At 39.4% G+C, this 17,409-nt stretch overlaps 1 protein-coding gene across 4 annotated transcripts in view; it reads right to left on the bottom strand.

Moving 5' to 3' along the window:
- Window positions 1-1,536: 1,536 nt before the first annotated feature.
- The window catches only part of piezo1.L (piezo-type mechanosensitive ion channel component 1 L homeolog), a 96,490-nt gene continuing 80,617 nt past the window's right edge, over window positions 1,537-17,409 (bottom strand). For 3 of the 4 annotated variants that reach the window (XM_018241504.2, XM_018241506.2, XM_018241503.2), the window contains exons 37-51: window positions 17,007-17,265; window positions 16,665-16,853; window positions 15,125-15,299; window positions 14,777-14,882; window positions 13,633-13,780; window positions 13,311-13,525; window positions 11,035-11,193; window positions 10,789-10,936; window positions 9,469-9,657; window positions 9,218-9,310; window positions 7,084-7,256; window positions 6,311-6,433; window positions 5,572-5,651; window positions 5,135-5,330; window positions 1,537-3,151 (exon numbers count right to left, since the gene is read on the bottom strand). In XM_018241504.2, the coding sequence (XP_018096993.1) occupies window positions 2,902-3,151; window positions 5,135-5,330; window positions 5,572-5,651; window positions 6,311-6,433; window positions 7,084-7,256; window positions 9,218-9,310; window positions 9,469-9,657; window positions 10,789-10,936; window positions 11,035-11,193; window positions 13,311-13,525; window positions 13,633-13,780; window positions 14,777-14,882; window positions 15,125-15,299; window positions 16,665-16,853; window positions 17,007-17,265 (2,503 nt within the window). In that variant the 3' untranslated portion in view covers window positions 1,537-2,901. The remainder of the gene's footprint in view (window positions 3,152-5,134; window positions 5,331-5,571; window positions 5,652-6,310; window positions 6,434-7,083; window positions 7,257-9,217; window positions 9,311-9,468; window positions 9,658-10,788; window positions 10,937-11,034; window positions 11,194-13,310; window positions 13,526-13,632; window positions 13,781-14,776; window positions 14,883-15,124; window positions 15,300-16,664; window positions 16,854-17,006; window positions 17,266-17,409) is intronic. The other variant, XM_018241505.2, reaches the window with a different exon arrangement.

Raw genomic sequence — 17,409 nt, forward strand, 5'->3', positions numbered from 1 at the left:
TGTCACTTTGTAATATTGAAGTGTAAACTGTCATTTTTTTAGCAGCCCTGGGAGGGGGGGGGGCGCGGACCCTGTAAACTGTTCTAAATTGATACATTTATTTGATACATTTCTTATCTTTGTCCCTGCTGAGCAGAATCTCTGGGTTTCATTACAAGCAGCTGTTAGAATTGATACAATAGTTACTAATACTCCAGAGATGCTGCTGAGAAATGTATCAACTAAATGTAGCAAAATTGTAACAGTTCAGAGTCTGCGCCTGAATGACTGAGCTGCCAGACAGGAACATTGAACTTAGATTTTTGAAAAACTGTAAAAAATAAATAATGGAAAGTAACTGAAAAAAAGTCTTTATTTCTGGGGAACAATCTGAAAACAACTGAACTTTTAACAACCCCTTTAAGACTTGCGAGTTTATTGTTAGGATCATAATTTCATATATCTATAGAGTTCTGATCCTGACCAAATAATGACAATATTGGGGGGGGGGGGGGGGTAAAACCTGAAAAGCTGTGTTAGAGCTACAATGGGAAGCTTAAAGGGATTCTGTCATGATATTTCTGTTAGCTGTAATATTGGTATGGAGGGTGTCATCTCAGTACATTGTGCCTGATTCCAAGCTTTTAGAAGGAGCCAGCACTCCAGGATGACAGCTATTGTTTCTTCCCATCTTGTACTTCAAGGCGACCCAGGTCGTGCTCCCACATAGTGGTAGACATGAGAATGGCACCCAAGCAGGAAAAAGCAGGGAGCAATTTTAGCAATGCAAACGCATCTTCAGCAGAGGTGTCAGGTAACTGCTTTCTGGTTAGCTCTTCATTGTGTTGCTGATGGGCTGCTGGGGGGGGGGAAGGGAGGGGGTGATATCACTCCAATTTGCAGTGTAGCAGTAAAGAATGACTGAAGTTTATCAGAATATGAGTCACATGGTTGGGGGCACCTGGTAAACTGACAATATGTCTAGCTCCATGTCAGATTTCGAAATTAAATATAATTTTTTTTCCCGCAACAGAATCCCTTTAAGCTCAATGGACAGTGTATTCCCATGATTATATCTGTACAGAGAGATACAGGTATATGAGTTAGAAACTCTGTTGCAGTAATGTGATTTTGATTCTGTCAGACACTCTCTGACATTAGACATATCACAGTGCACTAGACCCATTGTATTGTTTTAGCCCTTCTCACCTCCCAGTCCAACTCCAGTTTGTTCAAACAGAGATAATGAGCTCTGTAGAAAGGAGACCCTCTCGCCCCCACCTCAGGCTGGCTGATAAGGATTTCTATATATGGGGTTTGATAAATGGGTTTTCAGTTTCACACTGGTCAGCGCAAGAAATAATGAAGCCCATATATTTACTGTAACTGAATCAAACAGGAGGCAGAGAGTATGTACAGTATAAGCCTTAACGTGGCCATATTTGTTGCCTGGGGGACCATTTTGGGTGCAGATATCAGGTGGGTCAGCAGTCCACAGAGCCCCATAAACAGATGAAACTATATTTTAGGAAGAGTAAATAAAAAAGAATGGTCGGTCTCTCCATTGAAAGCTTTTTGCTACTCATTAAACAACACTTGTTTTTACTTCAAATAAGCTTTTTATTTTTTAATAATAAACATTTTTTTGCTTAAAAATCTCACTGATTTTGGATTTGTTTAAAAAAAGCAGGAGATTACAGGAGAAGGAAACCCAGTGTGTTAGGCATCCCCCAGTGATTACCATCTACCTTAGGCTGGTACCCACCATCATTCCTTCTCCTGGCTGGAGGCATGTGCAATAGAATCGTTTTTTCAGACTTTATCAAGGGGCCTATTTATTATTCTGTGTAAAATAGAATTCACAGAAAAAAAAGTTTCTGTAATATAAATGGCAAATTTATCAAGGTGTGTTTCATTCTACACTGTGCAAACGCCAGATTTGCCGCCGTTATTTTACGCCAATTCAGACTTTTGTAAGTACATCCTGGCGGAAGTTGCTCTAAGATAAAATGTGCAGGAACACGACAAAGCCTGGCAATGTGTCGCAAATTTTGTTGCTGTTTTTTACGCTGGATAATAACTCTGCCCCTAAATGTGCCCATCAAGGGATGAAGATGGTGGCACCATGAGCATCTGGAATTGACTCCAGGCTGGTGTATTCAAGAGGGCCACAGGAGCAGAGTAGAAAGTATCTTATTTTAGTCACATGGTGGTGCTGCCCAGTGATTTGGGTTTCCTATCCTGCAGTATTATTGCACATATAGTATAGTCATTGGCACAGTAACAGTGGGAGGAGGCATAGATACCAGCCATTTTATTGATCACCATCGGCCCCATCCATCTCCAGGTAATAAGGGCAAGGATGGATTTGGAACAGTGCATACAGTTTCTGCTGTAACAGTCGCTAAGTAAGGACTCTTCTCTACAAGGTGCTTGGAACAGTCACATGTAAAATGGCTCAGTTCATTTCCAAGAGAACCGTCCAGGTCAGTTTTTTTTTACTTTTTAAAGACATTTTTGCTTGAGTGAAGTCCTCTAAAATCAGGCAGCATTTATATATATATATATATATATTAAGTGAGAATCTTCCAGCCTTGCTGAGAAACACAGCCCACCTTGAGACACCAGCAACTGCTCTCCCTTTACATAAGTTAATAATATCGTCCCAAAGACAGCACTGCAAAATGTGCAGTTATTGTAAACTGAAAATACAAAGTGTTCACATGAGCAGTTACACTTGGACTTAAGTGTTGAGTAGAGGTTTAGAACCCATATCTTCCATTAGATCCAACTTGTAGTGTCTTTCTTGGCATATCAGCTTTAGTGCTTGACCCCACTTTCTCTCCTTTCCTGTAAGATTCATACAGCTCAGTGTTTTTATCTGTATTAGGTAAATGCTTCCCCTGCACCGGTATAGAAAGCCTAATCCTTCTCTGTAGTCCACTTGATCATGGTTTCTGGTGAGCGATACAGGAAGATGAGTTTTGCGTACAGTTCCTCTTCCAGTCCTAATTCCCCGCGCTCGCGCACCACATAGATATCCTGACACAGCTTGAGAATCCGATCCACACACGGCAGCTCCTCAAACATGATGGAGTGAGAGACTTCACTAAAGAACCCACGCACAAACTTCCCAACGACCAGCACAATAGACACATACAAACCCATGATCCTGCAACAAACACATTCTACATTACTGACCAACACAAATAGTGTACATGCATAGAATCAAATAGGTCACGAACTGCTTTCAATAGCTGTCACATCATTTCAAATAAATCTTAACTACTGAAAACTTGCTTAAAATTATATTTTGTTTTGTTATGCAAAATGTGAAGTTCCCCTTTAATTTGTGATTTAATTTAAAACAAACCATTTTTTACAGGAAGCTTAAAGCAGTGGTTCACCTTTAAGTTCACTATTACTAGGTTAAAGAATTGGTCTTCATTATTTAGTTTTTTTAATTATTTGCCTTCTGACTATTTCCAGCTTTCAAATGGGGGTCACTGACCCCATCCTAAAACAAATGCTCAGAAAGACTACACATTTAGGGGCCGATTCATGAAGGGTCGAATATCGAGGGTTAATTAACCCTCGATATTCGACTAGGAACTAAAATCCTTCGACTTCGAATATCGAAGTCGAAGGATTTAGCGCAGAAAATTCGATCGAACGATCGAAGGATTATTCCTTCGATCGAACGATTAAATCCTTCGAATCGAACGATTCAAAGGATTTTAATCCAACGATCGAAGGAATATCCTTCGATCAAAAAAACTTAGGCAAGCCTATGGGGACCTTCCCCATAGGCTAACATTGACTTCGGTAGCTTTTAGCTGCCGAAGTAGGGGGTCGAAGTTTTTTTTAAAGAGACAGTACTTCGACTATCGAATGGTCGAATAGTCGAACGATTTTTAGTTCGAATCCTTCGATTCGAAGTCATAGTCGAAGGTCGAAGTAGCCCATTCGATGGTCGAAGTAGCCCAAAAAACACTTCGAAATTCGAAGTTTTTTTACTTTGAATCCTTCACTCGAGCTTGATGAATCGGTTATTGCTTTTTATTACTCATCTTGCTATTCAAGCCTTCTTCTATTCATACTCCAGTCTCGTATTTAAAGCAATGCATGGTTGCTATGGTATAGCTAAATTAAAAACCACAAATGATAAAAAAATTTAACCAAATGTATATTGTCTCAGAATTTCACCCTCTATATCATATTAAAAGTTAATTCAAAGGTGAACAACCCGTTTAAAGGGAAGCTACATTTCCACTTGTTTAGCATAAAGCAGTGTATATACAGGAATGGCAGCATGAGGTCTGGATAAATGCTTATTTAAAAGGGACCAGTTGCAATAAACTGCAGTGGATATTTAATAAATCTGATTCACAACAGTTGTTATATTTTGTATTACAGTTATTTATAATTTTAACAAAATTGTATTTTTCCTCAACCCAAACATTTTCCCAGACACACACATGCTGACAGGTTTCACATGCCATGATTGGTTGATTTATTTGCAATAAGAGAATCCACTATATTGGGATTGGCCGAATCTTTCATGAAGGAGTCAATCAAATTCCGAACCAAGTCCTAATCCTAATTGGTGGAAAGGAAGGGTTTAGAGGAACCACTTTCCCACAATTAGCAATCCACTTGTTCTTGTGACCAAAAGTCACGTGATTTTAAGGGTTCAGATTCGATAAAATTCATCTGAGAAAGGCTCTGATTTAACTGACTCCGGGATTTGCCGCAATCCTATTTGAAGAACATCCCTGACAGAAAGCAGGGTTGTGTTTCTTGCAATAGGAGGAAATGTTAGATTGAGAAGACACTACTAAACCATTTATGGCTCAAAAAGAAAGAGAAATGTAAAAAAAAATGTCAGTGATCTATGACTAGAAATGCACCCCTTTTGTTGTGACGGTTTTGGTTTACAGATAAGCAGGAGTGCAGGGGGATCTTCTGTGCACTGGGAATTTACGTCACAAGGACCAAACACAGAGTAGTGTCAGTGGAATAACAAAAAAACATATCTTTTTCATGATTAAAACAATAGTAAAAAATTAATTAAAGCACAAGACCTAATTATTGAACACATGTTGAACATAGGGTGTGCTGCCACTTTAAGTCTTGTAAATTGTTTAGAACTTACCCATATCCAGCCAGGAATCCTAAGCTAGGAGGGCTGACCTTATCATTAAAAATCACCATCGGTAGTATGTTGCAGTCGTCTTTGCAGTCTTTCAATGTAATTACCCACCACTCCACAAAACTGCTGGTGCCATTTCCCTCTGCAACGCGCATCCGATTCAGCTGCACCTCCACATCCAGGTAACTTTCTTCCTCATCTGCCCAGAGAGAATATCTTTAACAAACTGGATAATTAAATGCTGCTTGTTACAATCCAGCAATACTCAGTGGTGCTCATTTTCTAGCACTTTTTCCCATCATTAATACTGGCCTTCCTATCTTTACTTTTATCTAATTAATAATATCAGCATCAAGATGTATAATGCCAAACTCAAACGCAGTGCTGTGAATGTCATGTGACAGCCAGAAAACGAGGTTGCTTGAGGTGCATCTCCTTACCAGGCTGGAGCTGTTTCACTGGATTTGCTTCTGGGCCATTAGGAGCGCGGATGTACTTTGGAAACAAGTGCTGAATAACGCTGTAATAACAAGTTACTCAATCAGTTTCCCACATATCTATATAACATATCTATAGAGCAGCGTTTTTTAACCTTTTCTTTACGTGACCCAAATGAATATGCTGAATCTGGTTTGTAATTTCTACACAGTATTCTTATGGCTGTTTAATGTTATAGGAAGAAATGTCACATAATTAAAGAATCCCTATCTGTCACCACTGGTAGAAGTCCTGTTAAGGTGGCCATACACGGGCCGATAAAAGCTGCCGACAGACCGAGTCGGCAGCTTATTGGCCCGTGTATGGGGGCCCCCGACGGGCTTCCCCGATCGAGATCTGGCCGAAAGTCGGCCAGATCTCGATCGGATGGGACTAAAAATCGTTGGGCCCACGATCGGATCAGCCCGATATTGCCCACCTCATGGTGGGCATATAGGAGGGAGATCCTCTCGTTTGGCGACATCGCCAAACAAGCGGATCTCTCCATGTATGGCCACCTTAAGGGCCTGGACTGCTCTGAAAGGGCGGGGTTACAACTAAAGGGGTGGGGTCTGACTGGATCAGGATGACATTGTGCTTGGGATGTGGCCAGGAAAGCATATGAGGACTTTAAGCTTTACTATGGCAGCAACTCATAATGAAGAATCACAATAAAACACCGTATAACATGTGGTAACTCACACAGGGGTATCTCGTACTCCTAGAAGAAGATCTGCCAGCTCCATCCTCTCCTGGCTCCCAGACTTCAAGTCTTTAGTGTGCTTCTCAGATGTGTGCTCAACAGTACCACCTTTTGCCAAGTCCCTGTTACAGAGACACACATTACACTTTTTACACTGCAAATAATTCACTCTACAATATAAAATTTCATTCCTGAATAGCGCATTTATTTTTAGTTCTAATATTGGTGTGTAGGCAGCCATCTCAGGTCATTTTGCCTGGTCATGTGCTTTCAGAAAGAGCCAGCACTTTAGGATGGAACTGCTTTCTGGTAGGCTGTTTCTCCTACTCAATGTAACTGAATGTGTCGCAGTGGGACCTGGATTTTACTATTGAGTGTTGTTCTTATATCTACCAGGCAGCTGTTATCTTGTGTTAGGGAGCTGCTATCTGGTTACCTTCCCATTGTTCTTTTGTTAGGCTGCTGGGAGGGGGGTGATATCACTCCAACTTGCAGTAAAATAGTAAAGAGTGTCTGAAGTTTATCAGAGCACATGTCACATGTGCTGGGGGGCAGCTGGGAAACTGACAATACCTGTATGTCTAGCCCCATGTCAGATTCCAAAATTAAATATAAAGAAAAAACAGTTTGCTCAGTTTGCTCAGTCCAGTGCAGAAGTCTGCTGGAGCAACACTATTAACCCATGATAGTATCACTTTAAGTAAGTCACTTGTACACAGTGATTTGGATGTAGAATGGACCATGGAAGCTCAATGAATTCTAAAACCCTCACCTCTGAAAATCCCAGGTAAAGCGCAGTGTGATGTCTGAGGATCCATTTTGTAGCTCCTTTCTCATCTGCTCACGGCTTGGAGGACTGATTCCCCACACAGATCCTGAACTTCCCTCAATTCTCGCAGTCACTATGTCCTCGTAGCTATACAATGTAATGAACTGCATGGCAGTCTGAAATAAGAACAGTGATATTGCTTCATGAAATCACATGCTGCCACTGCGACTATACTGAGGAAAAATCATGGCATACATTTTAACCATTATATCCCACATATGAAGATTATTATTTATTTCACACCTTCTATTCTATAACTTCTAATCCTGTCTTTTAACACATTCTCACCAATCAGAATACAGTTTAATGAATGCCCATTCTGTTCTGTAGCCCACCTGGCTGGCATTACAACTCTTTCTGGTTGCTAGGGTCTTTTGCTGATTAAATGATCTCACTGCCCAGTTGTTCATTTTAGGTTAAATTCTGTTTAAATCTACTTGACTCTAGCTGTCGGAGAGTCCTGGGTTCTATCCTGTGTCAAATCGTTGGGGAAGTTCCAGCACTAAACGTATATTATAAACTTACACTTGGGAAAGAGAGACTCCTGTGCCTGAAAATATTCAGTGCTCAGCACTGAATATAAGACTTAAAATGAAATGCAAACTGAATTCATATGTAACGCTGCATGAGTTTACAGTAGGTATTGTTGCACTGGTCTGACGATGGATAGCAGCACTGAAAACAGAACACACACACTACTCGCTGTCTCTCTAGTGTAAAGCTTTAGAAATATGCGCTGATCTTTCCAGTTAGGACTGTACTTTGATAAGTTACAATAGCTCTGCATAGTTATGTGCACTATGTACAGGTTATATGGGGTCAATTCAGAAATAACATTGTACTTTTTACAGTGGAGTGGTAGCTCATATAAATCAATCAGAATTTGGCTTATATAGTATTCAGGAATATGAAGAATAAGTGGTAATTAAAGCCTTCTGAATGAGCCCACGATCTGCAATATCATGACTCATGCTAAAAACCTCTAAACTGAGGCTAGTGTTTAAATTATAAAAGTGAGATATATATAACAAATATCCAGTCAGAAAAATGCCTTTTTTGTAGGAAGAAGTGTACCACATGCACAGACAAGTACCAGTTTGTATTCCACAGAGGGGGACACAGCACACTGTGAAATCTTATGGAACGTAACCTGATCCACAGCTGCTTTCTCACTCTGCACAATATAAACAGCCTTTCACTTCTACTCCTGTGAGTAAAATCATATCAGCACTGGGAGCAACAGCTTTATTCAATTAAGGACTGTATCCTACCATTTTCCCACACTCCTTAACTTACTGACTGGCTGTACGACAGTACAGGTATGGGATCTATTATTCGGAATGTTTGGAACCTGGGGTTTTCCAGATAAGGGATCTTTCCATAATTTGAATCACTATACCATAAGTCAGCTAAAAATCATTTAAATATTAAATAAACCCAACAGGATTGTTTTGCCACAAATGTGGATTCCCGTAGTTTAGTAAGGATCAAATACAAGACACTGTTTTATTAGAATAGAGAAAAAGGAAATTATTTTTAAATATTAGAATTATTTTAAAATAGACAAGAGAAATGGCCTTCCTGTAATTTGGAGTTTTCTAGATAATGGGTTTCTGGATAAGGGAAACCATACCCATGGATATTTTTAAATAGGTAATAAATGCAGAGATGTTATCGTTATCTGACAAATTTTCTAACCCCGATTGACTAATCGACCAATAACCAAGGTATAAAAATTGTCAGGACGAGTATTTGGAGCCCATACACTGTACTGCACTTTCGTGCAATTGTACAAAACTAAGTTTATATCAGCAAGTGCATGGCCAGCCTAATACACAATCTGACTAATTTTTTATTATAAGCATTTCCATTCCTCCTTCTCTTATAAATACTGGGCAAGCTTACACCTAGGTGCAACCCACAGCAAACAATGATTAGCTTTTTTCAGGCAGCTGCAGGTAGAAGCATAAAATCCAAATATCCGATGGGTTATTGCCAAGGTGCAAATGTGCCCGGTGTTTACAAGTGTCCTTCAGTGTTTTGTGGTTGTGAATCTTTGCATATTATTAGGACGTACCGGCTGTCTCTCAAACCTACAGGTGAGATTTTCATATTGCCATGAGGTAAATGGCTGGATGGACTGTTGTTGAGCGCTCATTGTGAATAGGGGCTGAGGAGTAGAAAGAAGAAGAAAAAAAAAAGGTTACAAGTGTAAAAACAAGTGCACCAACATTAAAAAACATTATTTAACATCTGCAATATTTTATTCATCCTAATTACTCACTGAACAATTCAGTTGACCACAGCCCACCACCATTCCTCACTTACCTCATAACCCCCGAGTTTAAAAGTAACCGTGACGTCTATAGGGTGGTTGACAACTCCCACCACCGAGCGCACCAACGACATGAAGAGCAGGGGAAACCAGATTATGCAGATAAGAAAGACAATGATCAAACCGCCCATTCCATATTTCACTATCTTCTTTTTCTTCTGCCCTATAGGCTGGGGGTATTTCTGCAAAGATAACATTGGATAAAAAGTCACCCCGGGAAAACAAAGAATATTAGAACATCTTACTTCCGTGCTGTTCTGAAATGGGCTTGATGAAATGTAGGTTAAACAAAAAACCTCAAAGTCATATTAAAAGTAGATTTAAAGGAGAATTTAACCCTTAACTAAAAAAAACCCTACCCCCCACCTCCTCCCCCCCAGCTTAGCTACTAACCCGGGGGAAATGCACCTAACTTGTTACTTACCTCTCGTTGCAGATTCAGGAATTGCAATTCACGGCAGCCATCTTCCGGGTCTTCGGTAATCTGAGACTGGCAAAGCGGTGCATGCGCAGTTGGAGCAATTTCGCGGTTTGCGACAACTACGCATGTGCCGAAATTGACTGGGGGGAGGAGGCAGGGGGGCCTACGTAGGGTAGGGGGGTAGGGTTTTCTTAGTTCTCCTTTAAAATATCACCATTCATGCAAATTGCAAATTATAATCCCAAATGGAACTCACACAATAACTTCAAAGTGCAACAATGTGTCTTTCCTTGAGATCCCAGAAAACATTCCATGATCAAAGCCCTTCTTCAAGTGCTCTAAACTATCCACACCTGGAATGTTTTTTCATATATTCTATATTTTCCCTGCTCAGCTGTATGATCACTGGTCTATATGTAAGCAGTAGGTCCAATTTAGACTGCTGTGTGATTCCAACACAGTCTAACAAATGACCCCCCCAAAATGTGTGTAGTCAGCCAATATGACCATACAATTGGACAGATCTGTGCAACATGGCGATCCACTTGTCTGGCTGAAATAATGCTATATTAATAAAAGTAAATATCCATTGCAAATTGGATATCACACTTTACATAATGCAAGTTGTTAATTACAAGGTAATGATAATGAGTAATGATTTAAGATTATTTTTAAATGATGGATCATGTGAAGAACTTTCGTCAAGCCAACAAAATTCAATTTCAATTTAGCTTTAAAGATCTGAATGAATAAACCATATCTACATGTTTAACAGAACATTTATAGAAAGTAAAACTTTATACTGCCTTATGTTTGGTAATGTTTCAACATCAACTTTGTAATGTGTGTAATTTTAATCACATGAGGAACAGTAGCAATAAAGGTTTTTTACCTTCTCAGTCTCACGGCTGCATTTGATAATGAAGATATTAGCATAGATGTCTTCCACGCACATCCAGTTGGACAAGGACAAGGTGGTATCAGTCCAAACCCAGTCCATAACAGCCCTGAGCTCTACTAGAAAGGGAACCATGCGAAACCTGTGAAAAAAATAGGAAAGAGCATGACATCTCTTCCAGGAGCATCACTCAATTAAAGCCTTAATGTCCCATGCTGTGCTTAGGTATCATTTTCTTACCCTTGAAATAGGAATAGGTTGAGATGGTTGTACTTCTTGGTAAGGAAGTTGCCCAGGATGCGGGTAGGATACCCACAGCGGATCTGATAGGCAGACAGGGCAAAGTAAATGCACTTAACGAAATACCAGAGCTGAGCCACTGTGTTCTGATTGAACATCCTGCAGGTAGAAAACAGCAGATAATTTATCATGAAGCAAAGCACGTAATATGATGTTACCCCCAAATTCCCCCCAAAATTCATGCACAGAACACCTCAATTACAACAATAAAGAGGTGCTCTCTGTTTGGCAATTCAGTCACATCTACAAAATGTCAGAAACAACATCTATATAATATTTGTTTTAATAACTAAGATCTCATTACAGTAAAATAATACACTAACTTACATTTTTGCAAATTTTTTAAACTTTTAATGTTTCAGAGGATTTAAATCACATTTGCAGGGTTTTAATATGAACCAACGTGCTTTATTACTGAAGCTCAAATCAAATTGTATGTGCACATAAATGACAAAACTTCACCGAAACCAGAAGGGGCCGACCCTAAAAACTTTTTCAGTTGCAACCTCTTCTCTCACCTTTCCTCATTTCTCCTTTAGCTACTCCCTCTTACAGGTTTCATTTTCCTTTCTATCCATTAGGTTGTACTTAATGAACAGAAAGGAAAACCAATGGAAATAAACTTTTTAAATAATTCGAAATTAGTATGAAATGAGTATGGAGTCAATCTACAAGTCGAAAAAATCTTCTCTCCTCCTTCAGGTTATGGTTGGTGTAAACTTAACATACAAACACAAGCAGCAGGTATGGCCATTTTCGAAGCAATACCATTGCAAACAACATACTTTGTTGTTAAAACTCCTCAGGACCAAATTTCCTATGACTGAAGAAATGGGTGTCAGCAAAAGTGTACTGCTTTCAGTGGCTTTTCCTTCCCAAGTGGAGAGCTCAATAGGCACACTCTCAAAGATAGTCAACATGTCATCCTAAATAGTAGGTTTGATATTTAAGGTAAGCACTAAGGGTACGGTCACACCTGGAGATTCGGGGAGAATTAGTTGCCGATGACTAATTTTCTTTTGGGCGACTAATCTTCCCGAACTGCTTCCCCCTGTCTTCCGCCTGCTAGAATGAAAAAACACCTCGTGAGGCAACTTCGTGCGACTTCAGAAAACGAAGCGCCGTGAGTGCTTTGCCACAAGCGTTTTTTCATTCTAGCAGGCGGAAGACAGGGGGAAGCAGTTTGGAGAGATTAGTGGCCCCAAAGAAGTGCTGGGCGACTAAATCGCCCCTAATCTCCAGTTGTGGCCTTACCCTAAGAGTTCACCACTGATATGTTCTGAAGATCTGAAAATCAAGTCCTTCTAGAGCAGAACTAGACCAGCAAGATTGCTGAAAGCATCTAGTGTCTCCTGAGATAAGCTTGAATTTGCATTTTAACATAATGGCATTCATAAAGAATTTGTGGCTCTTGATGCCTGGTACAGTATTTGTGTAGTTGAAGGGAGAACTTATGTGTAATCGGCTCAAATCATTTCCTGCTAGATTGTTCTGTTTCAGACACAATTTCAGGGATTTCAATTTAAGGGATTATTTGGTTTTCCTGGCCAGTATTAAGACTGAGCCAGAATTTTGCTAAAATTCCAGTTGCAGAGTTCTCATCAGAACTAAGGGAAAGGGATTTCTATGGATGATATTGTGAGGGAAAGTAGTCTCCCTATCATAATAAATAGCTGTGATTGGCTTCTTTATTGCAGTCTGCAATTTTTGTGTTTTTTGCCCAAAGGGGGATAGCTGATGTGCTCTCGTGAGTTAAACAGCACTCCCAGAAGTAGATGCACTCATTTAGAGATACTTTTATTTTGAGGGAACCAACAAACCATGTTTCTCTGGAGAAAAGGTGCTTACAAGGGGGCATGAATACTCTTTATAAGAACATTAGAAGACATTAAAGTCAGATAGCAGGGTTTTTTTTTTTCCCATAGAAAAGAGGAGGATATACTGCCCCTTAATGAAGCAAGTAAAAAAAACACATTATATATGGCTACAATAACAAAGTAAAAGTCCTGATTATCAGCTCAGTCGATCACTAAGATTCAATGCCATCAATATTTTTCTTTGGAAATCTGTGCATTAGAAATGATTACAGTGATTTGGCTGTAAACAACGCACTGTGTATAACAAATAAGATATGTTCTGTTGACCTTGTGACCTTGCACAAAGTAAATACAAGGGCTTGGATGTTGAATCAAAATTTTACAATTGGAAATGCTCACCGTTCTGTGACTGCAGGCAAAATAAAGAACATCCAGACATGTATCCCAATCACTAGAATAACTTGAAAGATGAGCTTTCCAAGCACAGTCTTCCGCAGGTACAGAGCACGATCTATCACCATGGTGGAAAACTGGATGAGGACCATAACTAGGAAAGCTTCTGGTACTTGGTCATCAGAGAGAGATGATGCAATGTCAGCAGCAGCAGAGTGTTTCTGGAGAAGACAAAGCCATGAAATAAAACTGTCCCCAATTCTGAAACCTAAGGTCTCTACAAAAAACAAAAATAGAAATGTGAGACAGGACTGCATCTAAGACTTACTCCAAAAGCCCAAAAACCAAATACGATGATCACAAAGTCAACCACATCTGCGAGGAACATGAACGCATAAACATCTGTTGCAGCACGGTCCTTAGTATGTAGAATATCATGGAAGAAACCTTTCACTGGCTGATATACATTCCGGACACTGTAACAGAAAGATTTATTAACCACAAATGTACTCTGTACCAGCATTGAAACAGAGAGAGAGCAATATAATAAAAATACTGTATGAACAATGCTCCATGTTCCCCATGTGATTCCTTCATAAATACAATATATGATAATTATAGTCAGCTCTATACAGATAATAGACACGTTTTTGAAAATAGATTTCTGTGATAATACAAAGAATGAGAATGCATGGGCTTGAACCACCCACATTCCCATAGTCTAACTCTTTCACACCAAATAGAAACAATACCACAACCAACTCCCATTTTTAATGTAACAGATAGATGCCATTAGCACAAACCTGTATAACTACCATATAGTCCCTCTAAATCTCCTTACACATTTTCACAAAGCGCAAAAATAGTTTAATACAAAAGACCATAATCCAAGCTTATCCCCAGCACAGAAACAGGAAAAACAATAGAAATTAATGTAACAATGTTTTATGGTTGATGTTCAAACTCTACTTAAAGAGCTGCACTGCAAACAACATAACTGCACAAAATGAAGGAAAGGTCCAGTGCAAAGCACCACTCGAAATTTGACTTATTGCAGACTACAACGACTCCTACTGTATGTAAATAATTGATATGTATTAGCCTCTCTGTATTATAGGAAGTCTATCTACCACAGAACCTGTTTCAAGACTTCCTATAGCAAATGGGCAGTATTGTAAACCACTCCAGATGAAGCCTCCAACACTTGCACTGCTGGAACAAGAACCAAAGGCCAAAATGCTCAAAAATAAACACACCCCCATATATAACAAAAGGAACTAAGTTTGCCCAGGAGCAGTAACTCATGGCAACCAATCAGATGTTGGCTTTGAAACATGTGACCAGTAAATTCTACCTGCTGATTGGTCGTTATGGGTTACTGCTCCTGGGCAAACTTAATGCCTTTTATTACATAACCCTAATGGGGCACTTTCAATAGTGAAAATTATTCCACCCAGCACCAGAAAACTCACATGCAGTTAAAAAACTGCTGTATCTTCATTCCCATCACTTTGATTCTGTGAGCAGATCTTCCTTTTCTCTTCTTCTGCAGATCTGTTGATCTCTCTTTTAAAGAGACTAAAAAAACAGAAGAACATTTAAACAAAGTCTTACATACACAACAGGGGTACTGAGAATTTCAAGACAAACAAAATAGTAATACAAAATAATAATATAGGTTTACATAATGGTCAGGCCTTTCCTTTCCTGCCCAAGATGCTATACAGACACATTTTTAAGCTATAGATATATAGAAATGAGAAAGGATTGACTCCAGCAAGTTGTAAATTGTACAATACATCTCCAGCTTATATCAGCACCTCTTTCTTGTACACTACCCTGGGACTCTTTTCTTTTGCGCTGACGCAGGGAGGAGCTGCTGCTTCCCGCTGGCTCTAGATCCTGGGATGTGAGAATCTCCGTTTTGCTCTCTTTATCCTTCCCTGGTGTTCTCTCTTCAAGGTCAAAGGCTTTACGATCCCATAGACCATAACTCTACAAATACAGGGAAGGAAGCAAAGTTACTGCCATGAAGCTCTGAACTATATTTGAATATGAACTGATTCACAAAAAGATACTTGTTTCAACAGTTTGCCATATTTAATCTACAATTGCTTCTTGAAATAAGTTACCTGGTGCAAAATCTCAGTGTAAAACAGTCAGGTAGAAAGATAAATTCCTTCCTATAGGCTGGTTGAACAGAATCATAGCTAAAATGGCTTCTTACCATAAGGTGATTTAGTGATATATATTTAAATGTGGTAAAAAGCTCATCCATTTGACCTTAGCTGGAGGTAAACATAAAGAAGACTATGCGGCATAATTCTCAAAAGGTGAAATATGGCTCTTGCATATTCATCAAATAGTGAACTCACTTTTTAGCTCTTAAAATCCCATAGGTGAATAGGCAGCAGTGGCATTTCCCTTTGGTAACCTTAGGTGAGCATTTTTTCACCTTTTTGTAAATATGCCCTTATGTATGAAGTAGATGCATTAAATATTCACTACAATATAATTAGGGGGTTATGTAATAAAAGGCACTAAGTTTGCCCAGGAGCAGACATCAATCAGCAGATAGCATTGACTGGTCAGTGGTTTAAAAGCAAACATTTTATTGGTTGCTATGGGTTACTGCTCCTGGGCAAACATAGTGCCTTATATTACATAAGTTTATTTATGGTGGGTTCCCTTTAAATAATAAGTAAACCTTTTGTTTTAAAATCCATACAACGACTCTAAAAAACCCCCAAAATGACACTGAGTCTGATGTCATTTCTAAGATAGAAGCTGAAAAATGCTGCAGAAACCAGTCACTTACTAATCTGGTGTGAAGCTCCGCCCCCTTTGGTGTAGTCTTCTTTGTCCTTTGAATAAGTTGGTCAGAGAGCTGTCTATTTGCTTGCTGCCTCCTGCTTCAATGGAAAACAGTCAGGCATCTGCAGTAGACAGTTCTTTGACCAACTTCCTGTTCAAAGGAAGTGACTGGTTTCTGTAGCAGGTTTCAGCTTCTATGTAAGAAAGGACATCAGCCTCAATTAAGGGAGATAGGTATGGCATTCTGGGGATATTGGATCATTTATGGATTTTAAAATAAAAAGGCATAGTTCTACTTTAAGGGACAGAATAGTTAGTGCCGAGTTGTGACTCAAGAGGCCATAAAATAAGCTGTAGTTACTACAGCATTAACTAGAGCACAACTTTTTTGCTCTCCATGCCAGATTCGAGGTGCATTTTAGGGAATAAACATGGTGCTACAAGTTAAGATATAAGGAGAATTTTAATTCAGCACTGGTTGCCACAGTTAAGATGCACTAGGATATTAATAGAAAAGTGATTTCTGTGTGTGTGTGATGTCTGTACCATAAGCAGAGAGCGATGAAAAAAGAGCATTAAGAGCTGGATCAGATCATATTTGATGTACGAGTCACTCTTCTCAAGTCCAAGGACACGCGGAGGAAAAAATGGTTTTCCTTCATTGCGTACCAGAATGGTATAATTATTCCATGGGAAGAAACCGAACTGGAAGAGGTATTTTATTACCACCATAACCTGTTAAAGAGACAGGGAATACATTTAGATTCATAATACATGTTGCAGCCCATTGTCTAAACAATTAAAGTCTCACATACAAGAGGAAAGAACAGAATAAAAGGCACCAAATAATAATGAGTATATTTTTTCAGTGCAAGGTAGGTGACATACCTCAGTAAAAATGATGGCAGTCATCCAGAAGCTCTTGCTGGGTTTGTGTATGGAAAGCATAGCCCACAGGAAGATGAGAATTGGGAGGAAGAGTGATATCAGGGAGGCGCTCACCATGTTGTTGAGAATGATAATGAAGTAGCAAAGCAGCTCAGAGTGACCAGCCACAAAGTTATAGAGGGTCAATAGAAGCCTCAGAATACGACTCTGAGACTGAAAGAAGTGCTGAGACTCTGACAGCTCTGGGAAACAGAGTGGCCTGTGGAGAGAACATGTAAGCATTTTCTTGAGTTAAAGTAATCTGAAAAAAAGATATCAAGGTATCCGCTCCCTATAATGTAGTAATCTCCAAGTCTGCATCATGTGGTCAGAAGGACTGCACAATGTTAGTGCTGGTCTCTCT

Source organism: Xenopus laevis, chromosome 4L (genome assembly GCF_017654675.1).
Source record: "Xenopus laevis strain J_2021 chromosome 4L, Xenopus_laevis_v10.1, whole genome shotgun sequence".
NCBI classification, from domain to species: domain Eukaryota; kingdom Metazoa; phylum Chordata; class Amphibia; order Anura; family Pipidae; genus Xenopus; species Xenopus laevis.